Source organism: Acanthochromis polyacanthus, chromosome 9 (genome assembly GCF_021347895.1).
Source record: "Acanthochromis polyacanthus isolate Apoly-LR-REF ecotype Palm Island chromosome 9, KAUST_Apoly_ChrSc, whole genome shotgun sequence".
Lineage (NCBI taxonomy): Eukaryota > Metazoa > Chordata > Actinopteri > Pomacentridae > Acanthochromis > Acanthochromis polyacanthus.
Window position 1 is genome coordinate 29,148,159 of NC_067121.1, and position 27,334 is coordinate 29,175,492.

At 40.8% G+C, this 27,334-nt stretch overlaps 1 protein-coding gene across 4 annotated transcripts in view; it reads right to left on the reverse strand.

The window, feature by feature from the left end:
- pde4ca (phosphodiesterase 4C, cAMP-specific a) overlaps positions 1–13,178 on the reverse strand; it is a 44,898-nt gene extending 31,720 nt beyond the window's left edge. Inside the window, exon 1 of one of the 4 annotated variants that reach the window (XM_051953270.1) lies at positions 11,884–13,178. In XM_051953270.1, the coding sequence (XP_051809230.1) occupies positions 11,884–11,957 (74 nt within the window). In that variant the 5' untranslated portion in view covers positions 11,958–13,178. Of the gene's footprint in view, positions 1–747; positions 1,526–11,883 lie in introns of those variants that run through there. The other 3 variants (XM_051953268.1, XM_051953269.1, XM_022193449.2) reach the window with 3 other exon arrangements.
- Positions 13,179–27,334: the final 14,156 nt, after the last annotated feature.

The window sequence follows — 27,334 nt, forward strand, 5'->3', positions numbered from 1 at the left end:
ATCATCAATTTAATGTTTTTATATGTACTGCATTTCATGTTGTGAGTTTGTCCGGCTGTTAAATTGATCAAGTTTCCTTTCTGATGCATTAAAGGCTAAAAAGAAAGTAACCTAAATGTTAACCAGAGAGAATACAACATTCAAACGGTCCAAAACCTATGCTCTTTGTCCATATGCTATCAACAGATGCAAGACTGAAAAGATATGTAGTGTGTTTGGTGTAATTTAAGAAAAAAAAAACTCTTGAGTTGTGCCTAGTCTGACAAAACAGGAGACTACACAAGTAGTCAAGAGAAAATATGATAAACATATATTTTTAGAAATGGTGATGTCGACCAAAACAACTGATAAGGACAGAAGAATGTTTTCTTAAATATTGCTGCTGATAATAAAAGTATGCAGTGTGAAGATTTTAGATATTTATAGTTAGAAAAGACATGGCATACTGTGGGATATCAATTTTTTTGTTGCAAATAATACAATATAAAAAAGTCATCAATTTTCTAAGAGTGATTCTGTATTTTAGGCACTTGAAGATAAATCTATAGTCTAAAAAGAAAATGAACTTGGATCTCAGTAAAAGCCATTTTTACAATCAGAACCTTGCAACTAGCTTCACACAGCGCACTCTATAATCTGTGCAATGACACATGCACTGATTGTGTGTTGGAGAGATGAAAGGAGACATGAAACAAAAAGGGAAGACAAGAGGACGGAGTGAGAGTAAATGAGATAGCTCTTAATTACCGCCTGCGTTTCTGTGTGATGTCAATAGGCCTGTTGACAGCACACGGCGATCCCCATATGTTCCCACTCCGCACAGTGATACTCCGCTCCACAGAGTAACAGAACCCACAGTTCGTCGGCACACTCATCTTTCTTTAGCCTACTCTCTTTAACTCGTCCTCACCCTCCTCTTCTCGGTGGCTCCGCTGTTCTCCCTCTCTTGGTTCTCCTCAGCTTGTGGCCACTCTCATCCCGGTAAATTCCGGCCCGCTTCCTCGTCTGTCTCGCTCTGTAGGGCTGTCCGGCGGCTCTCCACGGCTTCCCAGGAGTTGTCATTACCTCTGGCAGGAGTGGACAGCAGCTCTAGGACCAGTGGCTCCAGAGCAGAGCCGGGATGACCGGGACGATGCAATCTCCTGCTACTGTGTGCTGTTGAAGATCTGATTTGTCATGAGTGATATTCAAAAATCTGGAGCCTATTCCGTCCCGTGCACCTGAATCCCTCAGAGTTGCACTCTCCCGGCTGCCTGTCTGTCTGCCTGGCAGGTTGTGGGAAAAGCTTTTCATCACTCTCAGCAGAGCTCCATTAATCGGTCCCCCATCTTGTCTTTGCTCTGGGTCTAAATGTGGCGCAACACTCTTGCCCTCTTCCCCCCTCTCCCTTTCTCTCTCTCTCTCTCTCTCTCTCTCTGCTTCCTCCTATATCCTCTGGCTGCTACACCTTTAATCACAGAGCAGAGACCTTTCCTTCCCCTGGGCAAAGTTGCTCTTCTGCTCCAGTCTGTCACAGTAGCCTTATCCTCAGCATGTGTGCGCGCGTGTCATTTTTTTTTTGTTTCTTTTTGGCTACACAGAGTGTGCACGGATCTGTACAAGCTGTCTGTGTGCGTGCGTCAGTGAGCAGACGCGCGCTCGCGCGCGCGTGTGTTTTTGTGTCGGCATGTTACCGAGCAAGTGTCTGTGTGTGTTCGTGTGTGTGTGTGCGCGCTTTACACACATAGGGGAACAAGTTTCAGAGTGAGGTCAGAGCTGAGAAAAGGGGCGGGATCAGAGCCAGCATGGTTCCTGCCTTCCCTAAATGTTTAAGCCATTTTAACCTCTTCACTCTCTCTCACACACACACTCACAGAAAAACACACACCGAACACTGACACAATCGCAGGATAGCGCTCTAGCTTTGGGCGCACAACCATTATCCTTTCCAGATGGAGCGTACATTCATACACATGTGTGTGACAGGTCGGTCTTGTCTGCGTTAGGTAAAGAGATTGATGTCAGGATGAGTATGATAAGGTATTACAGTAAGTAGCTCTTGGGACACAGCTTGCTGAGAATGAAGAACATGTACACACACACACTCATACACTGAAGCACACACACACACATGTACTTGCATACATTATGTACTCACACACAGGCTTAGGAACGAGCATGCAAGGTCACCCATGGCCAGGGGCAGTGTATTTTTGAAGACCAGAAATGTGGAAAAGCAAATATGAAACCTAAGCTGGTCGACCTTCTGTATGCGCCATAAGAGAACTTAAACAGGAAATATTTGACAAGAGATCAGCAAAATGAAACAGGAGCCATAAATCTACAGGCTATTTTCCCAGAGCCAGATTAAGCCTAGCTTTAGATTTATAGACCAAAGAGGAAGAGTTTCGTAAGATTTTATTAGAATGAGTCAAGGGTGAGAAAATTCCTCTTTGAGTTGGGGGTTGGGGGCTTGGATGATAAATGCGGGTGCTTTGGTGTAACCAAGTCCTTTTAACAATTTGAACAGCAACCAGGCAGCCTTGTCAAGCGCTAGATTTCTCCACATGCTGCAGCAGGATACGTGACACTCCAGTCAGAAGGGTACACAAGGTGGGGATATTTCTTTAAAGTTTATCCACTACAACAAGTAAAGGCAAAAAGTGTAAGCATTTAATTAAGCACTGTGTTTATTTGCTGTAACTTAAGCAGCAGTTGTTGATATCTTCTGTGAATTATACTTCTTCTGAAAAGTGAAGGCAAAGCAGAAGTGCCTTAAACCTGTATTGTTTCTAACTGCCAGCAGGGGGCGACTCCTCTGGCTGCAAAAAGAAGTCAAACTATATAGAAGTCTATGAGAAAACCATCTTACTTCTCACTCAGTTTGATAGCTCAGTAAATATTGTCCTAATAGGTTCATGGTCTCCACTACTAGTTACAAGTCTACTTAAATTCATCACAATGTTCATTTTGTATATTACTATTCCATTTAGAGTAATTGGAATGGGGGTCCCTGGGGGCGGCATGGCTCAGTGGGTAGAGTGGCTGCCTTGCAACCGGTTGGAAACGACTGATTTTTAATGGAATATCTACATAGAGGTAGAAAGGGAGGGTGGGGAGAAACATAGCTCAGTAGGTAAAGTGGCTGTCTTGCAACCGGAGGGTTGCCGGTTTGATCCTTGGCCACAGAGAGCTCATGTCTTGGTATTCCTGAGCAAGACATTGATGCCGTAGTTGCTCCTGATGGGTCATGGTTAAACGCCTCACATAGCAGCTTCCGTCATCAGTGGGTGAATGTGATGTATAATGTTTTGTAACAGTAAATGATTATTCTAGCTGGAAATGAAAGATTTTTAATGGAAGGTGTCCCTGAGCAAGACATCGAACCCCTAATTGCTCCTGATGGGTCGTGGTTAGCGCCTCGCATGGCAGCTTCTGCCACCAGTGTGTGAATAGGTGAATGTGATGTAACATGTAAAGCGCTTGGGTTACTTTTCAGGTATAGTAAAGTCCTATATAAATACAATTTTTTTCTCAAGTCGACAACTATCAAGCCTCCCATCTTCATAAGTGGCTAAGAATTATACTGAGCACCAATTTGTCAGCAAAGGAACCAACAGTCACAGCAAATATTCTGCTGTTGACTGCAAGAGTGAACACAAGTGTCTTCATGCACCCAGAAGAGTCAGTGTTTTTTTTTTTGTTTTTTTTGATGGTAACAACCCCACATCAGAGGAAAATCCTGAGTGTTAGCAGGTTGTGTAACTAATGTGGTTGATGCTACCAATAGCTTAGATAGCGTAGCCCACAGGTCAGAGCTCTGTGGAAACTGGAAAGCCAAAGAACATTTAGAAATGGTGGAAACTTTAAGAGCAATTTGAAACCAATGAACAAGACTGGATGGGTTAATGTGTTTTGAAATTGTCTGTTGTGCTTCAGTGTAATGTAAACTCTGCCAGAGCCACCTTTTTGCATCTCTGCTGCTCTCTTTGTTCATGTATGCTGTATATTAATACATTTGAATTCACAATAAATCTGTTCTCATGGTCATGCTTTTCTGTTTCTGTTGTCAGATAACCGAGCAAGTATGAAATAGTAACTGAAATGCAGCCCATTAAAACTACATACTAACCAGCAATCACTTCAGAACCATTTGAGAGCCACAGCTCTCCACTGCTTGACTACTGTCTGCCAAAGTCACCATACAAATGATTAAGAAATAATGGCTGTGCTGAGAATTTAATATTCCCGTGTCAAATGATCGCTCAAAGAGAAACAACTGTACAGTTAATTTTCTTAAACGCTGTCAATCATTGGCCCAGAGAGTCTTTTTCCTGAAGGGGGCGTGGACAGCAGTAGCTCAGCTGTTTTAAACAGCCCATCTAGAACAGGGATTAAACAAGAAGTTGTACAATCAAAGGTAAAATCAACCATCTTTTTGATGCTTCGAGCTGAAAACTGAAAGACACTTATGGGGGACATGTGAGATTTTCAATAATTTGCTCATAAGAGGCACAATAAGACTATTTTAACCACCTTGCTTGTTGGCTACAGCTGATAACACCAGCAGGTGACTTGCATTTCAGCAAAATCTACCATTGATGGCTCGAAATAAGAAATATGTTTTGCCTATCATCATCCGGCTTCTCTAAAGTGAAGAATCTACTATTTTAAAATGTTGACATTTTGAGCAGAGAATCTGCCACCGTTCACTGTTATGTGACCTGCAGGAATGGAAAGCTTGACAGGCATAGCAGGGCTTGACGAATGGTCAATTGCTCTATTGCTTCCAGCTAGTTCCACATAAAACACACCTCCATAAATGGACTAAACCTTCAAGCTACATTCTGCAGTACGATATGGTTCAATTAAATTGGCAAATCAATCAGTCGCATCACTTCATCATCATGGAATCCACAAATGTTAGGCAGAGAGACAACAGGTGAGAATGGGAAAGAAAAAGCAAGAACATAAGAGTAGTAATACAACAGAGGCTCAGTAGGTATCGTTAATATGAACCAGGCCCCTTTCTAGAGGCCACTGACTTTACAATGCATGACAATACCACTGCTCCATTACATAGGTACAAAAATCTTATTACTGCATATGTTAAAAGTTGTTTCATTTGGCTTTATTTTTTTCAACTTATTTTTTTTCAACTTTATATTTATATTGGTCGGGACATGCAACACAGACAAATTGTAACTGCGGTGTTTGTTCACTCAGAGTATTTAATATAATCCTTTACTATAAAACAAAGGTTCTGTGTCTGTGGTGGTAAAAAAAAACTTCCATTTAAGGAAATCTGAAGAGGCGCACACAAAAAGGGCCAATCAAAACCACAAACTGAACAGACGCACAACACTGCTGAATATTATGGCTTTCTGGAGACTGAATTAGGAACGGTAACAGTTTATAAATCCAATTACACGACTCCAGTGAAATAAAATGGTAGCCGTTTGGGTTTAGCGGGAATGGCTGTGCAGGAACAGAGTCACAATCTTCACAACTGGATAAAGACATGCTACAAGTCAAGCCTGATCTACTAAATGCCTCGACTTTGCAGTCCTTCAGTTTGTTTAGTTCACAGATTCTGAGTTCACACTTATGTTTTGTGGTATACGCTGCATGTATCTGGTCTTGTGAAAGAATGAATCTCCATTGTGTTGAACAGTGTCCTGATGCTAACCAGTCGAGGGAGTGTTATGAATTAAACTTTACAGCGGTCGGCACTTTTGACACATTTTCATGACAGGAAAATTGTTCTCATGTGCAGTTAGAAGAATTGTAAGTGCTTAAACAACATGGTTCAAGTGCATTATTCTGTGTTATCCAGAGTGGACATGCACACACACACATTTAGCAGTACTCCCTCACACACAGTCAGTGGTTGGCAGTATATCAGAAGATTTCACAGTGCTCCATGTATCTGCGTCACCGTGGTGGAAGAGAGTGATGTTTGAAGAAAGACAGACGTTAAATGTTTGGTTCTGTTCAGTATCTTCACATCTCGTCTCAAGACAGGCGTGTTCTGAAGCGCTGGACGGCGAGGCCAAAACAATGTGACGAGCTAATCTCCAGGACTCATAAAACAGCGGGGCATCATAAATTCTGGCTGACCCCTCAGTTGTGGGTTTAATAGTCCATTATTTGCGAAGGGCCCTCATGACATCATGTGTTGGCTACATGGAGGCATGGTTAGCATTCCTGGATAACGAGCTGTTTTGAAGTCATCGAGGAGCGCTGTGTCAGAGTTGTTGGCTGTCAGCGAACATACTGTCTGTTTGTGGTTTGTTTGTAAAGCTAGCTGATACTGATTAATTTCCACCGTCATAGTGTCCTCTGACAACCAATTAGGTTTGAATGAAAGTACCAGAAAACATCAAATATTTCATTATCGTAATAGCAGGAGGGGATGACATGCTCAAAAAATATTAAATGCTCTCATGTGGGTCAATAAATGCTGAATTTTCTCCAGAACTATTTTTTAAAACAGTATTCACAAAGCAGTCTTTGTTATGGCTCTATGAGAAGAAATAGCACTTAAATCAAGTCACTCAATTACATCAGATTGAAAACAACTTAAGCATGGTTTGAATTAAAGACACACTGTTCCCTAAAGGATTTAGAAGCAATTAAGAAATGCCCTCTCACTTCTCAGCACTCATCACAACATATTAAAAACAGCTGCCACACTTAAAGGAGCACGGAAGTTTTACATTTGTTTCTTTTAGACATTGTTTTATAGTAGCAGTGGTGCTTCATAAAATGCTCAAAAAACACATTGCACTGATCTATCCTTGCAGTAAATAGTGCTAGGATGCTGTATTCCTGTAGTACCAGTACAAAACATTAGTAATACCGTGTATTTAAAGTGAAAAAAATACTATCCGACAAGCTAGTGTCAGAAAATGTAGTGCAAAATGTTGTGCAACCATGTCAAATGGAAATACAAATGTACTCTAATGTACTTTTTTGTAAATTAGACATAGACACATTCACACGAGCAGGACTGTACATTTCTACTTCTGCAACAGACTCTCCAGTAAGGATTAGTCTCAACTGCTTCCTTTAAAATAAAAAAAATAGATACATTTCTGACTTAGACAGCCACATTTTGTATCCGGCAATAACCACAATGCAGCAGTATAAAGTATCGACATGGCAAATTCTTAAAATATAAGCTTTCAGTGTGTTTACCACAACGCAGGAGAAATGCAAACAGAATACAGCTAATTTCTTCACTCTGCAAATGTCATCCAAAATACTGCGTATGTAAGAAAGACGCAGCACCAGGTGTCAGCTTTTGGCCCTTGCTAGTAGCCTATATTTAACTTTCGGTGTCTCTGTGATGTCGACGTCATATTACACCATGTACTGTAGTAAAGGCTAGTGTGTCGTCTCATGATTCATTAGGCTGCCATCTGCTAGCATGACGGAGAGGTTTGGGGCTCGGCTGATTTGGGGATTGGGTGGATGACAGACTTGCAGGCACACATGCAAATTCACACGCACACAGTCTCGCACACATACACAGTCTCACACACACACAGATTAAAATGCACATTCGGATACACACAGGACTGTGCCCACCACCAAATAGCAGGTGGCCACTCCTTTGGCAGGGATGTGTTTATGGGAAAATCTCACAGCCACATCACGATTCCCATCTCCGTCAAACTGAACGAGACTTTGAATATACACTCTCAGCTGCCATATGGCCAACTAAAAATGTGTGCATGTTTTATTCCATGGGTACTGTGTATGTAAGAGGAGGTGTAAACAAGACTAGTAGGACCTGCAGTACTTTAATGCCCCACAAATCTTATCATTTTTTAGGAGTTGAAAAGAGTAGAATTACAGCCCCGCAGTCATAAACCCCCGCCAGCCGGTCGAGTTGCAGCTTCCATTTGTGTCTGTCTAGACTCAAAATGTAGTGAACTCTGTAAAGTGTATACGTTCATTGAGGGACACAAAAACAGAGTCCGAATCCCTGTATATGCTGTAGCCATGAGAGCAGATAAAACTTCAAATATGGATCTCGATGCAAGGAAGTGACAAGTAGCAACAGTAAAGAACAACATATAACATCCTCTGTAAAAAAAAAAGTCACAAATATAGATTATACAGCAGCAGTAGTGCAATTAAAAATAAGGTGAAAAGTAATAAGAATATTTGGTGAATATGTACATAGAAATACAAGAGTTAAGAGTGTAAAAGCTACTGTGTCTTTGACAGAAAAAAAAGCGCAAAAACATACTTCTGTTACATGTAACAATATAAATGTGAAATTTCACATCCAGATTAATTAATCTTAAACATCACTTTATAATATGAGAATTCACAGCACAATAAAAGTATAATTTAGTGAAAATTACTACTTTCCATGAGCCTAAAACTAGAATTAGAATCTACCAAACTGATTTTGGGAGGAGATTCAGGCAGAAATAAGATCCATTGTAAGTGCTGATTTGTCACTTGAACCATTGTTCTAGATAATCGGCTCCATTCCAGAGGAAGAGATGGATATAAAAAAGAAGGCACATTTACTATATATCCTACGACTGGTGGTAAAAAAAATGATAACTGTGTCTTGGCTCAGCCCACTACCTCCCACCCTCCACCAATAGAGAGAGAAATTAAAGAAAGTGTATTGAATGGGAAAAGTAACAGCAAAATCCCATTTGAATTAGGTTCCTTTATGAATTTATGGGATTTTATTATTGCTTACTTTAATTTAATTTGATTTTACATATTTAACAGGCTGTGGGAGATGTTTTTGTTTGAACTGAAAGTGGAGATGCAATGATATTTGTGTCTGGATTGTGTATTTTAACATGTTTTATAACCCCTTGCTGCTCTGTAATTTATCTTTAAAACTTAATTCTCCGCTTTATGTGGGTTCAGATGATGCCATGAGTTTGTCATTTTTGTTTATCATGTGTATGTTTTCATTTGTCCATTTTTGAGCTGTATATAAATATATATAAAAACATGTAGTTTAAATAAAATTGGCTCAAAAAAAAAAAGAATCTACCAAACTGTCACACCGTATTATTTCCAACATCCAAAACATCCAACTCCTGCTTGGTCTGCAGGAGGTCACTGAACTCTAATAGCTGAGCATAACTTAGTCCGTTTCTCCCTCTAGTGGTTAAAATATGTTCATCCTGATAATACTTTACTGTAACAACCAGAGCATGCGCTAGCAACAAAAGAAACTTTCTTTTAGTAATTAGTAACATGACACTGTGTTTTAAGTTAACTAAATATCTTTTAGGAAACTGCATCCCAGCTCCTGCTAACTTTAATAACTAAAGCTCATCTGTTCATCTAGATCTTTCAGGATATAGAGTTGCTGGAAAACAATCACTTAAAGCTTTAATTATCTTTGCATTGTACACTCTCTCCTGCTATAGTCTCTATCTTTGCATAAAGGAAATGCGCCTTTTACATCCTCTGACACTGTGAATAGAAAATTACAGTAGAGCTGCTCGTTTTGAATTTCAGCAGCGTTAGTGCAGTCCCAGGCTGCCACTTAGGAATCGATGAGGCTCTGGAGGCGATTGGGGAAATCAGTCATGCTGAAAATATGGAGTACAGCAGTGACGCACACAGCAGCCCGCCTGCCACAGCCTCACACAGGCCCTATTGACTAATCCGGGTGTGTGTTTGTTGAGGGGGGGACTGGCAGCTATATTGGGACCTCTGACATTGACACTGTTGCCCTTTTGGTTACGGGACCTCACTTGACACTTAAAAAAAAATGTATTCTTTCAGTCACCTGCCTCTCGTGTTTTTGCACACATAATATCTCTTTAATATCTTTTCATCCAGCCTCCCCCGCCCCCCTCCAGTGTTTTAGTCCAGCCCTCTACTTCTAATCATTATCTCTGCGCTAAAAGCAGCACTATCTCAGCCCGAGTGTCCCCTATCACTTCTTCACCGCCCTCCCGTCTGGGGCCCTTCCCCCCAATTTGTCCAGATTATCTCTTTTTCCCAGCCAGTCCGTAATTGCATGTGTCTCTCTCGCTTTCACCTCACAGTGTCTAGTCCCACCATTGTGTCCTTCAGATAAATACCAGCTTCTCAAACCGTCACTGCAACTATTTTCTCATGATAGCGTCTGAGAGCTCTCATCTCCGGCTATGTTCGACTTAATGCAGAGGCACTGTGTTGTTAAAGTGACCACATTGCCAGAGACGCCATGAAAACTGTTGTTAATTGTTGAGAAGGTTACAAGGAGTGTAGGGAGGGAAGGATGGGATGAATAGGGCCCTGGTACTGTTAGTACAAGTGAGGATAAGAGCTGCCACTATTGTGATGGACACAGTTGGATGACAGAGGCTGCTTTGTCTCAGTGTGCGCATGTGTTGCATAAGGGTAGAGAAAATACTTTTTTCCAAAATAAATTTAATATCTTAACTAATTTAAGTACTGCTACCACTGTCAGCTGTTCATTACTGATATATTCTCCATCATCTGGCATTATTTGTTATTTGTGCCGAAAATGAAAAACAGGATCTGAACTTTACTTTGATCTGAAGCTCCGAACAGTGGCTCCACTTCAGTCCTGTTTTTTTTTTTAAGCCAGGAAACTAAATGTACAAATCAGGTAATAAGAGAATAGAGGCTTGTTCTGTTCCATTCTGCACGTCTGTATTTCTGGCTGAGGTCTAAAATCTCCTGCTTTGATCTCCTCATATGATCCAAACAGGCTCACGGCTGGAGGAGTTTGGATGACACTCGTGAGGCACATGCCTTATGCCCAGAGTTCAGAAAAGTTTGCCACACTGTGCATTTTCACAACAGCTACTTAATGTTTTATTCCCCTCTTACTGCAAGAAAGAAGGTTATTCTTTCTGACGTATGACATTTAACTTTTTTTTTTTTTTTACAGTTGCTTCTTTAATTTGTGAGATACCTCTAACACTGCACACAGTCTCTAAGGCCTCTGGGTTCCTCTGTGTGTGTGTTCATATGCAGTGTGTCCTTACATGTGTCTATACTTGTATTTAAACTTACATAACAACATGTCTTGCAGGGATCTCATGACAGCAGTAGTAGATTTTCTGTTTTTGTGACTCCAGTCTGGTGATTACACAGTCGTATCTTGTTCCAACTACAATTAAGTCAGTTAGTCCCATCAATGTGCAGATGAGGAAGTCTGTTAACATGAGTTACATCTTGTCATTTTATCGTTCCTTTCTGTTTGGTATCCTAGAAGACAGCACAGAAAACACACATGAAATCTGCCATGTCTGCCACTCTCACGGACAATTTTCCAGAGCACGCAAATATTTCTTCAGTGCTCTTATGAAACACAAAAGTCCTGCACCACATGACAATAACACCATGCCTAACATGGACATACACAGGTTGGCTTCAGTCCATGGACCCCAAGGAAGGACACCAGTGGACAAAGACATTGATCCACTACGCCATCCGAGGCCTGCACCACCAGCCACAGCACCCCACCGGCTTCACCACAACATGTTGTGTTGTTTGTTTTGGGAGTTTAAGTTATTCCAGGGTTTAAAACGGCACACAGGTGCAGCTTCGCCACTACAAGCATGGTTGTTTCAAGTAATCTAAATGGTATCCTCAGACTGGAATTTGAAATATCACAACTACGAAACAGAACCGAGAATAAAACACATGAAACCAGCAAACACCAACATAACACCGCTGTAAACACAGAAACAGAGAAGCAGCTATTCCCTAGTAGCTCATAGAGTACTCTAACGACAAAAACTGACAGTACTTGCCAGATACAAAAACAAGTGAAATCAGCTTTCCAGTAATTCCTGAACATCTGCAAACACAAGTGGTATGTTGCCTCCGCTGTCCATCGGCAACAGCAATCACAAACACAAAACCAGTGACACACAAATGGATACATACCCAATGCACGAGTGCCTGCGGGTGGAGAAGTTGCCGTGCATCTTCCTCGAAAAGCGAGAATCTTTGTTCATCATTTTGGTGGCGGGTTTAAAAAACAAAAAAAGTTGCGCTGAGTTCAGATAATCATCAAAATCGCAGTTTTGGTCGGTGAAGGATGAAGAAAATGAACTTTTGTGGCGCGATCAAAACCCCCATGTTGTCACAAATTAGAAAGAGAAGCTGTCCACATTCCTTTATGCTGTCTGTGGTCATATGTTATGGTACCGGTAGACAGGTTCCTCTGACAGGGTGGTGCAGGAAAAAGCAGGTCCAAGAAAGACAAATGCAAAACAACATCAAGATGCAAAACAGCAAAAGCCAAGAGTCTCGTCACCTGCACCTGGTGGGAGCACGAATGAAAGTGAACGCAACGGTGGGTCAGGCCTGCTTAGTCTCCTCCCGTGCTTCTTTGATAAAACCTGATAGCTAAAGTGATTCACTTCCAGCTCGGTGCAGAATCAACAAGCCAAAGTGCATCAAAGTGGAAATTCAATTTGCAGTTCAGTTTTTGGTCCTGGCAGTGAGGATATGTCCATTTGATTTGCGGAAAAGGAGGAATCAGAGAGGCCCAGCTTTAATGTCAGTGCGTGTGTGTGTGTGTGTGTGTGTGTGTGTGTGTGTGTGTGCGTGGGTGTGAACAGCCTAAAAAGGCAAAGAGTCTTGGCTGTTAAAGACCTATCATAGAGTGAGTTAGCATATCGTCTCACTGACAGCCAAAAGCATGGGGCCGAATCAAATCAAGTGAAACTGAGGATGGTGTCAGCTGTCAGTGCTCATCTGGGACTAATTCCTCACTCGTTCTTCATTCAGCTCGCCACAAACGTGCCAATATAAACACTTCTCTTGTGTGTGTTTTCCCCCTTCTCTCCGTACTCCTAAATAGGAAACAACAAGCTTGAATTCTTCCAAATGAGCAGCGAGCTGACAAAACTGAATTCCTCAACAGCAGGCCCCAGGTGTTTTCTGTCTTTAAAAATCGAGTCCGGCAACCTTGACACAATGCTGTCCATCTGAGCACAGGTTTTTGCCTCTGTGATACTGCAACCACCAACGGACTGAGCAGTTATTCTTAGTGGGAAAAAATGAGCTGGAAAGAGTGTTATAGTCCCATCAGATGCTCCCTGGAGTGGGCTGTCCCATGTAGTCCCTGTCAGCGGGCCATAACAGACTTCTGCTCTCTCTTCTCTTCTCTCCTGAGAGTGGTGGGACCAAACTCAGGCTTAAAACAACAAACAACAACACTGTCTCCCCCGAGAGCGAGAGACGCAGAGAAAGAGAGATTGTGGAGGGAGAGAGAAGGGGTGGGGTGGTTAAGAGACAGAAAGAGAGAGAGAGCAAACTGTAGAGAGCGAGTGTGGAGAATGACGGTTATTGCATGAGAAAGTAGAGTTTATAGTACTGGATAGTAGAGATGAAGTGGAAGAAGAAGAAGTATAATTCTACTCTGTGCCAGATTAGACTATTGTAAGTTTTTTTTTTTTTTACAGTGAGAGTGTTCAGTTTTTATTTTCATGTAACCAACCTGCCTCCATGCCAGCAGCAACAACAGGCCGATCAATACTTCAATATTGTGCGTGTGCACATTATTTTTAAAAGGTGATTCCATTTTCCTTTTTTTAAAATATTGAGTTCTGTTCTCATGCCATCATATAATCCATCTGATTCACACAATATCCTCTGCAGAGCTAAACAAATATTTTCTAGGATCAAATACGTGACTGTGAAAATACTTCAGGGAATAGATGATTAGTAAAAGATGGAAACGTCCCATTTTTCACAATGTAAGGGAGGAGCTGTAGCAGATAGTTTGAGGTTATTACTGTTCATGATAAATATCAAGTTCAACTGTCGACTCTGAAGCTGGGCTGAAACAACGCTCACTCTCTCTGTTGTGAAACATAAAAAACAACACTGGAGAAAGTGAAGAGATTAGAAAAATAAATAGTTTATCATACTGAACATTATATAGAGCGACATTAAATACTGTAGCAGTTTGTTTTTGTTGCGTGGCTGAAGATGCATGTCTTATTTTTTTATGTTTAATAATGGAAACTTTTAATCCCATGGGGAACATAAGCCTCACAGATTTCTGAACTGTTTTGAATCAAATGCACAAATCAAACAACCAAAGCTGTCAAAATTGACTTAGAAAATTCAATAAGCTGAGAGTTTTTATGCCATTCTCATTTAGTCACTAACACTATTTACTATTACTGATCTGCATTGCCCAAGTTAGAAAAAAGCTGAGGGAAAACACTGGCAAATTCACTGATCTGTTGACAAAAGTTTTCAACAACATTACGTCAGAATGACTTAATAAACTCTTTTTCATCTTCCTAAAAACATTTGACTCCCTGTAAATTCAGACATCAGTGAAAGTTCTCTTTACTCTGATCCATCACAGTCACACATCCTCCTCAGAGACTTTCTGACCACATTTCACAACACAGCAGCCTCTAGTGGAGGAGAAGAGGCAATGCATTTTCATCTTCATATGAAAAATGTGTGAGCATCCTGGACATGATCACTGCTTTGTTCTACTTCTACAATTTTAACATATATGGAAGAGCTGATTTGAGACTATTATTTAAACTAGTCACATTGAAAGGAGTAAAACTACAATATGAACTAAAATGATCTTCTATGTAACCAATATTATATGAGGGTAGCATGTGATTTTCCATAGAAAGATTCTATAGATTACATATATCACATGAATTTTGGAAACTCACTAGTGCCAAAACAATATGAATTGAGAATAAAAATAGCAATTCAACCTTTGTTAATCGGGCTTTCATTTATCCGAGGAAAGTAGACATTTTTGTTTATTAAATGTGTAGAAATAACACATTTAATAGATTTCTGTCAAATAAATTAACACATACTCGTTGCCTTTAAGGTGCTGAACCAATCATGGTTATTGTCGTGGGTAGTCACCCCTCAAAGCTGCATTCTCTAGACTGATTATCAGCTATTATTGTGGCTGATATTTTGCATTTTTTCAATTATCTGTATCGGTACATTATTGACCAATTATTGCTGAATTAAATGTGCTACTTCAGGTCTGATGCAGCCTCCTCTCTCTGGTTGTCATCATTCCATGATCTCAGAAATGTCTCGCAAGCAGAGAAAAGTGAAAAAGAAACAGAAGCTGTTGCCACAAACTAGAAAGATAGCTTCTCTCACAGTGGCTAAGGCTATGCTAACAGTTAGTGGCTAAGTTAGAAGACAGCCACAGATCACCCTGAAGCAGAGTCTGGAAAACAATAATCATGCTTCAAGACCTGAACCCTAGTGGGCATTAAAAGTGACAGAACATCAAAGGATTAAGATAACAGAGAAAAACAGCAGACGTGACCGCACAAGACAAACTGATCAATCTTAGTCGAGAGCGTCCTAATTTAATCACTCCTAAATCTACTTTACATATTCAGTTACAGTCACTTTATTCATGAAGAATGCTATCACACACCGAACCGAAGCAATGAAGACACCCATCAAGGGAAGTTATTATGAGCCTTTTACCCAGTTTTGTTTCCATAATAGCTCTACTGACAAAAGACAAAATGGAAACAAAACTGACTGTCATACCAGAGCTGGCTTGTAAAAATTATTTTCACAAAATGTTTTTCACCAAAAAATCCTTTTGACACGGTGTCTGTGGAATGGAAAAAGAGGCTTAATCAACTTAGACACTAAGTGAAAATAACTTTGCGGGTATGTTCTATATTTGAGCTGCCTGCGACATTTATTTTCCGGTGGACCCCCAGTTTGTTTAATTCCTCCTCCTTGCCAGTCATCCTGCTATAATTCATCTCCATGCATTTATTTCAGCTCAAAAAACGGGACACGGCACAAAATCCCGCAGAGGGAAACTTCCTCAATGGCCTGACCTCAGGGCTGTCTAATATAAAAGCTGACATGTTGAATATCTGTTCTGCCCTGAAACCATCGTACTTTCCAGATTGCGCCTCGGAATCCCCTTCACTGGACTTTTGCCCTCTAATATTTAGATTTTCAACAGACACACTGAAATTAATGAAACAGTTGCGCTGAAGTGCAGCTAGTAAATCCAAAGACCATTGTTTGAAAAGGTGAATGAACTTGTAAACACTTTTTGTGCTGTTTTTTTTTAGGAAGGTTTAATACTCATTTCTTGCCAGTAAAAGAAAGGTAGGTTTTTACGGCACCAGCTAGAGTTTCTCTTGTGCTTTTAATTTTATTTGACTGAGGTGAATGTGATCTAACATCACTGCAGCGACTTAGAGACACCTTGTAACAGCTTCGATTTGCAGGGCGCCTACATCTAAGCATGTGTATGCTGTCAGTAAACACTGGCAGAAAAATAGCAGGCATGTGCATAAAAATTGGTTTTACAGTGCTCTGCAACTTTCCACAAGAAGCTTTTCTTTTGAAGAAACAGAGGTATATTTAACACACTGACAGTGAAACATACTGAGCCCTCAAAGCTAAAAAAGGACAAATATCTGTCTGTTTGTATATCGGGCCACATTTACGTTTAAGACGGTATGTAAGTATGTTTATGTAAAGGGTTTTTTCTTGCTCTTTCAAAAAGTTAAGATCGCATATGGCTTAATTGATCATATGACTCTTGCCGTAACATTGTTAGCCAAGTAAATATTGAATTCGCATTGCAATCATAGACGTAATATGATGTAATAACAGCTCATAAAATGAAAGCTATCTGCAGGTAGCAGAGTGGGGACAACTGATAACAGGACTCCTGTACTCTGTTCAAACGAGAATTATGACCTCTGTCACAGATGAGTGAATTTAAAGTGTTTGAAGCCCAGCAGGAAATATCCAGGTGTTAGATGTGTTTCATTGGCGTGCGGTTGATAAAAAAAGATGACTTTGTTGCTGACAGATTTAAGTGTGTGCTTAACAAGTAAGTGGAACAACAAACTGCAGCTCCAGCGACAACAGGGAGGACGCCGAGCTCTGTTTGCTGAGATGATGCCACTCAGCTGGAAAACCAAAGGTGCACAAAGCTTAGGAAAAACACTCAAACCCGTAGGAAATTAAAGCTGCTGTCCGGAGTTTGAATCGCAGCGTCTCCCAAAACACTGTTGGTCCCACCCTCCCTCTGATTTCGCCCCTTTATTTGTGCACGCGCGCAGTACATGAGAGAAGTGCCCGGAGTGCTGCAGCATCTTGCCTGTTTTGCTGTTTTCCACTCTTCTACATTTAGTACATTTAGTAAATAATAAAGGAATTACGTTAGAATGCTGTATTGAGTCTAACTTGTCCTAATACCAAAATAACATGAATCTGCTAGGACGAACTAGTAAAGTTTCAATATGTGATTACACTCGTGTATCCCTCTGGATGACGTTGTTTATCAAATTTAGTGCATTTACGCGTGTATATGTGTTACATTGTTTATTTATTTCTATCTAGAGTTCAGAATTGCATGACTCCTCTGACGAAGAGTATGTCCCAGACGCCCCAACATCTTCCTCCAGAGGTCGGGCATCTAAACGAAGCCGTCAGGCGGGCTATGGAGGCCGTGGTCGGGGAGCGACGCGAGCACCCTGAGCCAAAAAACATCCTGCAGTCTCTTGGCCTGACAAGCCGTGGGATTGGTAACTTTTCTGGAAGTTGCTGATCCCTGATGCTCTCTCCTCCGCAAGCAAAACAAATGTGCGCGCGGTTGCGTAGTGCGTAGCTCGCCCACCTCTGCATGGGCTTGCTTGCTGTGCGCGTAACCGTTGATTGACAGCATGACAAAGCTGAAGCTCGAACTTGATTGGTCGGCAGCGACCGGCGCTTTTTGGAATAACATGGGGGTCTATGAGAGGAAGGCGGAGTTCAGGAATAAATTTTCATATCGCGTTATACTAACTTTATATTATAGTATCGAACTAGACTAACACATTTAAGCTTTGTTAAAAAATGATACATAAATTGAAAACAAACGGAAACTCCAGACAGCAGCTTTAAGCTTTAAAAGTGACAGTAGGTTTTGAAATCCAACTCCTAATATAGACCTAATGCTCATCATTTTCAGGGAGAAGTCACTATGGGTAACTTGGAAATCAACTGCACTTTGTAGTCTTACAGAAATAAAAGCCAAAAATCATGAAAAACACCAACAAAGAACAATTCTGCACTTGCAGCGTAATACTCTCAACGAATATCAACTGATCTGTTTATAAAAGATAAAACGCTGCCAATAAATTTTTTGTGAGATACTAATTTGTCTGAATTTCACCAAAACAGAAGCTGATTCTCTTCTAGAAGGACACAGTGTGCATGACCGTAATGTGGCTGTACATGCACATCTTGTGGTTACCATCAATTTCATGAGACAAGCTTAGGGGCAACCATTTAACAGTGGCAAACACCGCTGCCTGTACAAAAAATAAACCAAAAACTATTAACCATCTGCAACCGAGTGGAGTAACTCTTGGAAATGACACGAGAGCCATCTTCAATAACACACAGATAAGCACCGACAGATTAATTACCAACTGCAAAAACTTGCAAAGAAAGAACACATGACAGAGAGACTGTTAGGAGTTGCACTTAAGGTGATAGTCTCATAGTTTTGCAAATTATTTAAGACCTCCAACTAAATCCTAAATATACTGAATATTCCTAACATATCTTTATTGTGTGTACAATATGCTTGCATTTAGAATTTTGGGACTTATAGAGAACTGGAGCCTATATATTAGTGAATTTTTATGGCTCGTCCACTACTATTTTTCAGTAAGTTGTCCTCTGTTTATTTTGATTTCTTTTGGATGCATGACCATGAAAAACAAGTTATGTTTTAGAAGGAGAACCTTTGTCATGGCAGAATTTCTTTGTCAGGCCTGGGATAAAAGGCAACATATTTTGTTTGAGAAGTGCAAGGCAGAATCATGTGTGTTCTGGATATATTGCTGCAGTGCTAATATGTTGGTGTCTTGAAAACCCATGAGGGTTTGACACGCTCGTGTGCATGGCACGAAAATAAAAAAATCAATCAAGTACTGTTAGCTGCAACTGGAATATTCACTTAAATTGTCCTAAACAGGCACATACACAAGAGGAAATTACCTGTACTGTTAAATTTAAACAAGAGTACTGTGGTTCATTTGGTAGGGACTGAGCACTGTTATCTTTGCCATCCTGGCCGCACAGTTACAGACTCTACCTGGGAGTGTGAGCCAGCGTGAAGCGGCGCCTCTGGAGGTTGATGCTGCGGTTCATCATCAGCTTTCTGAAGAGCAGCGGGGAGTTTCGAGGAGACCCACGTGGGGAATCCTTGGGCGAATCTTTTGGAGATCCACTTGTTGAATTCGTTTTGGATCTGGGAATGAGCTGGATGAGGGGCAGTCGGGTCACCTTAGGCTCCTGTGGTATCTCATCAACTTCAGACTGCTCTTCCTCAGAGCTCTCAGAGCACAGGTCACTCATGGTGAACAGAGGATGGTCAGCAGTCAGGCAGATGCTTCTTTTGCTTTGCCGTTGGTAACCGAGGAACGATCTTTCATCTGTTTGTCTCAGCTTTGTTTAGATAACTTTTTGTGGCATGACCGTAAGATGGTGGTGCATTAATTCCTGTGGCTGTCTATCCTAGTTTTCCAAGTCCAGGTGAAGCTAGTGCCTCCCATCCAGTCCTTGCTGCCTCATATTAAAACAAATCTGGGCTTGCTATTGATTGCTTGCGCCAAAAGCCTACTGTCAAAACTTTTGAAGAAGCTGCTTTAAAAATGCAAAAACATCTAACAAAACCTCTCAAGAAGTCAACTCCTCTATAGGACTTTCTCTCCTCAGTTGAATCAGCTTCGTTCTTGTCTCTTCCTGAAGACCATGCTGACCGCAGTGTTGGGCAAAAGGCTCAAACATTAGTGCTGATGTACTCTCCCTCCTTCCCTCCCTCGGGCTTTGTTTACATTACTGCTAGGCCTGCCCTCTCTCCAACTAAATATGGACGACTGATTTACAGGGTCGGGAAGCTTGACAGATACCTCCCTCTGCTTCTTTCTCCCTCCTTCCAATCTTCTACCTTCCCCCTTCCCTCACTTGTAATCTTAAGGAACATATTGTTCATCCTCTTCAAACATAATTACTTCCTCTCCAAGTTCCTTCACATAAACATTAAGCCGCCGCCTGGCTCGGCCCTCCAGCTCACCTTTAATACTCTGACTCCAGCACACTACAACTTTCACCTTTCTTGCACTCATTCGAGCTTTGCATACTCAGGCTTTTCCTCTGGTCCCTGAGGTGCTATTTGTTGTGATTTCCTCAGAGGCGGCCTCTTTGCCTTTCACATGCTCTGAGCGCACCAGGAGGAGTCACATGAAGGGCCTCTGACTATAAAAAGCAGAGGTAGATAAAAGCTATAGAGAGCATGGGTGCTGTCACGATGGCGCTCTCTATCTGTGACCAGAGGCAACATCATCTTCACCCCCACCCAATCTCTTTGTTTATCGCTGGAGAGTGAGAAAAGGTCCTCCTGTGAATAAGGAGTCTACAGCTAAAGCCCGGTGCTGTCTGGAGTAACTGAAATAACCTGGGGATCTGGAACCTGTGATCAACTGCTGGTGGGGAGAACAGGGGAGAAAGATTGTTTGGTAGAAATCTACTTATAAATATAGACTCAGAGCGACTTTATTGTATGAATTGTGGTGGAACAGATTTCAAATGTAACACAAACACTGTGAAAACTTGTTATTTTAGGGCATGTCAAGATTGAAGGAGCGTGTAAAGTTCAGCATTTCTGCCTCGCCATCAAATCCAATATGAATCATAGTGTCATTAAAGGTCATTGACCTGCTCTGAGATTCTGCACAAGGATTCTGCATTAAGAAGCACAAATTAGACAAATAATGATCTGTACAAGTGGCAGATCACACCTTATTCAAAGGCATCAAACTGCATTTATTAATACTTTTGAAGTAACAATCAGGCGTAAACTAACCGTGACGTCACCCGTTGGTTTCAACGCCGAGAAAATGAAGCCCGGATTTTGCTACTTCCTGATCGCCATTTTGGATTTTTTGGAGCCAGTGACGTAAAAAGCGTCATCAAACAGACTGGACCGGAGAGCAACTAGGGGCAGGATTGGCTGAGGACTCTCTTATCCCGCCCACGTTTTACCGCAGAGGCTTCTGTTGCTGTCTATCAAGTATAGCCACGGCCCCTGGCTCCGCCAACTTTAATGATTTATTTAAAATTCAGTATTGATTTATTTTAAGATCGGCCACCTGATCTCTCTTTTTGACCATGAAAACTAACGGGAAAAAAATCCTGAGCTGTAGAACATCAGTCTATCAAATTTTATTTTTTCCAAAAATGAATTGGGGTCTATGGAGCAAAAGCTTTTTGGAGCCAACCCTAGCGGACGGCGTGATATTGCAAGTTTTTGACACTTTCGGGCTGGCTTCATTTTTGGAGCCAGATGCTACGTCCACTATATATACAGTCTATGGTAACAATAGGCCAAAAGAAGTATGTAATATGACCTAGAGATCATGTGTTGTCAGCTCACTCATCAATTCACCACCTAATTATGATTGTTTAACATCTTTTGTCACATCATTTTGTTTATTCTCAGTTCTCTCATCGGCTTCTTTTTTCTGACACTTTCTGCCACTTCTCTAAACCATCTAGTCAATTCTTCACAGCAGACAAAGTTAGCGCCTAGCTGGTGAACATGCACCGATCAGGCATGACATTATGACCACCTGCCTAATATTGTGTTGGGCTTCTTTATGCTGCTAAAGCTCCTGAGTACCCGGAGAAAACCCACGCATGCACAGGGACAACAATGTAAACTCAATGCAGAAAGATCCCAGGCGCAAACTGAGGATCTTCTACAGTGCTCACCACCGAGCCACTGTGCAGCACCTATCTAAAACATAAGTCTGCCAATGAAGTGTGCGTTACTCTAAATTCTTCAGTGTTAATGTATATGGATCCCAAGCACATGTTTGCACACTCTTGATTATTAATAACTGGTATCAATATTGACTCTGAGAAAACCATATCGCTTGACCCTTCGTGGAAACCAAATCAGAACAAAAAGGGAGGTGAATGTTTGACTTAACATTTATTGCGTGAACACAAACGAGCCTTCAAATTAACGCAAATATTGATCCACGTCAGATCTGGATGTAAATAAGTTATTAAGGTGATTGAATGGGCTCAGAGATAAATTTGAATGACTTTGATTTTGCCTTGTAGTAACATCCAATCATTAGACACGCTCTCCTCGACAACTTCAACACATCTGAAGGTAATCATGGGACAGAACCAATCCTGGCCCTGGATGACAGAGGTAGAGGTGACTCCTGTCCAGTTCCCTGTTATAGTCATATATTCATCGAGGCCTGTGTAATAAAGTCTACCTTTCCGTGAACTTCATTACCCAGCTACCTCCCACAATTAGCACTACTGTCAACCCTGTATGTGTTTGCAAGTTTTCAAGAGTTCAAATGTGGCACATTTCATGGTTTTGGCCAAACTCACACTGAGACTCTCGTGCGTGCACTTCTCTGATGACTGACAGTGAATCACGTCTCTGCAGCCTTTAATGGGATGACTCCCAGTTTGGGAAAAGCGGCTCAACTTATTTTTGGGACGTCTTGAGGTCCCTCTTGGATTCATCTCCAGAGAGTTTCAGTTTAATCCACGATCGAACAGAGAATACAGCAGAGCTCATGGACAACATTGTGCTGACTCACTGTCTTCAGCCAATCCATCTGGACTTCCCATCTGCTGTGAGTCTGCTCACACACCCTGTCCTCCACTAGTGGCGTCATAATTCCAGGTTTTCAAACTCACATAGCTGTTCTCTGATGAAAAAATCTGGTGAGTAATGCTAGCAAGGAGAGTGCGTCAGAAACTGTGTCTGACACCTGGAGAAAAGCTCACACCGGATTAATATGTAAACCATCCAGGCTGAGAATGGAAATATGGAAAATAAGAGACACCTTGTTTCATGAGAGCTGTATCCCAGATCATTATTAACTTTCTCTAGATGCTTGGAAGAGTTATGAGAAGGTAATTCATCTGTGTCTGTGTGGGACTTACTGTATATGGACCGTAATGTAGGGGGTAACACCATGCTGTTCCTGCTGAGGTCACAGAGGCACACTCATTCTCAACCCTGTTTTCATTAATCTCACCACTTTGCGTGACATTTTGCACTGCCTTTAACTGCCTTTGGTCAACTTTCAGATTGAGTCTTTAAACAAGCCTCTACCTACAGGACACATCGCTGCCAGCTGTCATCCTGTGACTACTCTAGAGATAGCTAGCGCAAGTGTAATATTTACTTTCCATAAAAGCCAAAATAGTGACGTCAAAATATAGCAAATAGCTCACATTTTAATTAGTTTTCCCTAGCATGTGTGGCATTGTCACAGTCAGACGTCCTGTGGCTTTAAATGCGTCTCCATAAACATTTCCTCTGGCACCCCATCAAAACTGCACTACCAACTTATAAACAAGGGAGCACATGGCCCTCTCCCCAGAGAACAAACAGAATAAAAAGGCCTTTTAGTCCTTCAACATCACAGCAGTCGTGTCTACAGCAGAGCAGCTTTATACCTGCTACTTTATAAACATTTATGGAATAAATAAAACCTGATCATCACAGTACATGAACCTATTTTCCATCTGAGGTGTTTTCACAGCGGCATATAAAATGTGATAAATCTGCACGACAGTATGTTTGCCTCACACGATGACACATAATATTCAAGTTATATAATGTGTCTTTGCATATTTATTCTGCAAGCAAAAGGCACTAATTGGCAGCCATTAAACTACACTCTTCATTTATATTAGTGCTGCTGATCATCACCAGTATGTGCAACAAACATGTCACAAAAGACTGCCGAAAATAGGAGATGGGTCAAATCAGCTGGTGTCAATTTGGTGGCAACAATTAGTTTTGCTAGCAGGAAATAAACTTTAACGTCCTATATTCAGCATGTCATATTTAAATTAATGTTCTGTTTAATTTGTTGGGCAGCTATGTGCAATTTGTTCAACTAAATCATAATTTAAATAATTCATTTCATTTTTATCATCGCAATACATATGTTATTGCAGTGTTGACGAGTTCTATTATACATTGATTGTCCTTATATCATACAGGTCTAGTGTGGATTTGGAACTGATAAAAATAATTCTCCGCTGCAGCGCACTCCTCATTCTGTCATGTGGCATAAGCAGACCAAATGACAAGAATATAGAGAAGAAAATGCCTGCTCTTGTTACTTGATGGTGGGAAAAACCACAAATCTAGCCTTGTATTGATCTCCTATAATTAAATGTTTTAAATGTTTTAAGGAGAACTAGAACAACCAGAAAATATTGCACATCTCTTAGAATGTTCTACGGTCTCAAAATGTGTGCTGTTGTAATAAAAGACACTAAACATTCAGTTACATGAGAACTGCAAACCTAGATATGCTAGAATTTTGTCACTGCGATATGAAGATGCAAGAAATAACAGCCCTATTACATAAACTGCACATTGCTTGGTAAACTAAATTAGCATTTCAGTATTAAAGACTACATTTGAGGGCAGATTTACATGCACTCATAATACAGCGCCTTGTGCATGTTCAGCAATCTATCAAGTAAGACAAGCGCCTCTTTAATCTCACGTCATCTTTTCGTGTGTGTGGGTGGGTGCATGTCCTAACATTCAAACTGTATCAAGAATAAAATAAATAAATAAATAAATGAGCATGCTATAAAAGCTAGCTATGAAACAGAAACCACTAATAATAATACAATCGTATCTTTATCACAAAGCACAACCTTATCTGATCAGCTGTGACGTGCACTACGACTACCAACGTAATCAAAACGGGCCGGTCTGCATTCTTTAAACACGTGAAAGAGAGTCAACACTGATAACGTCCATACGGACCATGCATACGCACATAGAGTGTAGAAAGGTTAAAAAAAAATGCCAGGGATGAATTCGCAGCTAAAGTTTCAATGTTGTTGTGGAAACAATCAGAGGTTTGTTTCTCTGATCTTTTATAGTGATACTGTAGTTAATCAGCAGTGACAGAGGGGAGAGCAATGCCTGAAGCAGGATGCTGTTAAATCATATGCTCAAGGAGCAAATAGGCATTTCTACCTAAGTTAACCATCCTGTTGTCTTCATTAACTGGCAGCAAAAAATATTGTTTCCTTGTGTAAAAAAAAAATCCAAAAATTCAGCAAAAAAATCCCCCAAATTTCTAAAAAATTTGCAAAACATTCAGGAAGAAAATTTCAATAATTCCTTAAAAGTTTTTTTTTTTTAAATCCCCCAAATTTGGCAATAAAATTTTTGTAAATATTTTAAAAAATGAGTAAACATCTTTCAAAAAAAATTCTAAAAATATCTGAAGTGATTACATACACATCAGTAAAACTTCTATTTTCTTTAAGAACATTCACAAAAAAAATCAACCAAAATCCAGCGAATTTCGCTGGATTTTGGTTGATTTTTTTTGTGTGAATGTTCTTAAGAAACATTTTTAATATTTCTTTTTCCCCACCACAAAATTTTCAAAGGTTTCCCAAAAATGTTGAAAATGTGGACAATCAGAAGTTTCACTGTGAAGATATTTTTTCCCTACATTTTCAAACTAAAATGGGTCAATTTTGACTCACAGTTAGGCAAAGAAAAAAAACTTCTGCTGTATACAAGAGACTCCACAGAAAGCTGAGATCGAATGAGCTGCTGGAAAGTCATCTGAACTGTATGTTGACTTACAAGATCACAGCATGTGACAGGGGTTGGTTACTCATTGAGCAGACACACATTTAATCACTAAACATAAACTGGTTGTGTCGTTTTTGGGCACTGGGAAGAAATAAAGTCCTTTTCACAGAGCCTGTATGTTTTGGATTTCTTTTTTTTTTTTTTTTAGCATTTTTGCTTTTTATAGACAGTGTAAGTTGTGACAGACAGGAAATATGAGGAAAGAGAGCAGGGGAATGACGTCCAGTAAGAGTATGGCTGGCTGGGAACAGAGCCAGAGACTCACTGCTGACGACATTTGCACCCATGTGCTGTACGCTCGAACAACTCTGCCAACAAATCGGGCATCCCAGTGCCCACATTTGAAAGCAACTTTTTGTGTTGACAAACTGACAAGAAAAATTGAATGTATAACTTTAGGTTTTAAACATGTTAACAGTGTGAGAACCTGGCATGAGCTGTGACTCTACAATATATTCCCACACACACCCTAGAAGTGGGAGGTTAAACAACGATAATGATGAAAAACAAGCTGCATATCACTAACAGGATCAAATGCATTTCATAACACGTGTATCAAAGACTCACAAGGCTCTGGAGATGCAGCTGCTGAGAGTGCCCAGGCTGATGTTTTGAGTGAAGGATGGGGGGTCATCGTCTGGTCTGCTCTGTGTGGAGGGTCTGCAGGAAAGCCTGGGCAGCTGCAGGGGGCCTGAGAAGAGCCTCTTCACGGCACATCTGCCAGCGTCATGGAGAAGCTCAATGTAGCAGGGCTGCTCCAAGGAGTCCCACTGCCTCTGGTTGGCAGACGAAACACAGACGAGAATGTGACAGATGAGCGGTTAATATGAAATAATAGCAACTTCATGCGGCCACATCGATTATACTACTATGAGTCTAATCACAAAACTAGACAAGGAAGACTGTGATTGCACTAAAATATAAAACCAAGACACTAAACAGGGGATTACTGACTACCTTCAGAGAATAGAGATTTGGCTTGTACTGTACGCATTAAAGAAGAGACTTTTTCAGGAAGTGGAAACTCTACTTGGTCACCTTTGATAGAGTTTATTCCAAGATGTCATCCTCATTCACCCTCTCGCTTCATTTGCTTCGCACTGGCTATATTAAGTGTCAGCTCCCCTTCTTCATTGAAATGAAGACGATACGCAGATACCGTTGAACCTCACACTCTCCAGCGGTGTTAACGACATTTATTACTGTACGTCACGACATTTTGCGACTCACTAAAGTTAAAGTGAAGCTCAACATTTCACTATGATTCAAAAGAACTTGGCACTCGGTCAACTAATGTGCAGCTTTCTACCAGACTTTTGGATATTATTTACAAACATGATTTATAGATTTGATGCACTTAGAATTGAGATGCTTTAACTGCTTAAAGGTTCATTGGCACTTTCATAGATTTGTACGGCTCACATGAATTAATAACAACTTGCATCTTAATTACATAAAAACACGTGACAGTAGTGCAACTCCATAGATTAGCATTCAATAATAATATGTGATTGTAAATAGATCAAAATGACAGATGGAGATTCCACAAAGAAAGCAGCGACTGCATGCAAATCAAGCCTGGCCTGTGCTAAACTTGTTGAGGTGGCTGGAAGGGGAAAAAGAAAACACTTTCTGAGATCTAAAGGTAAGCCGCAGACA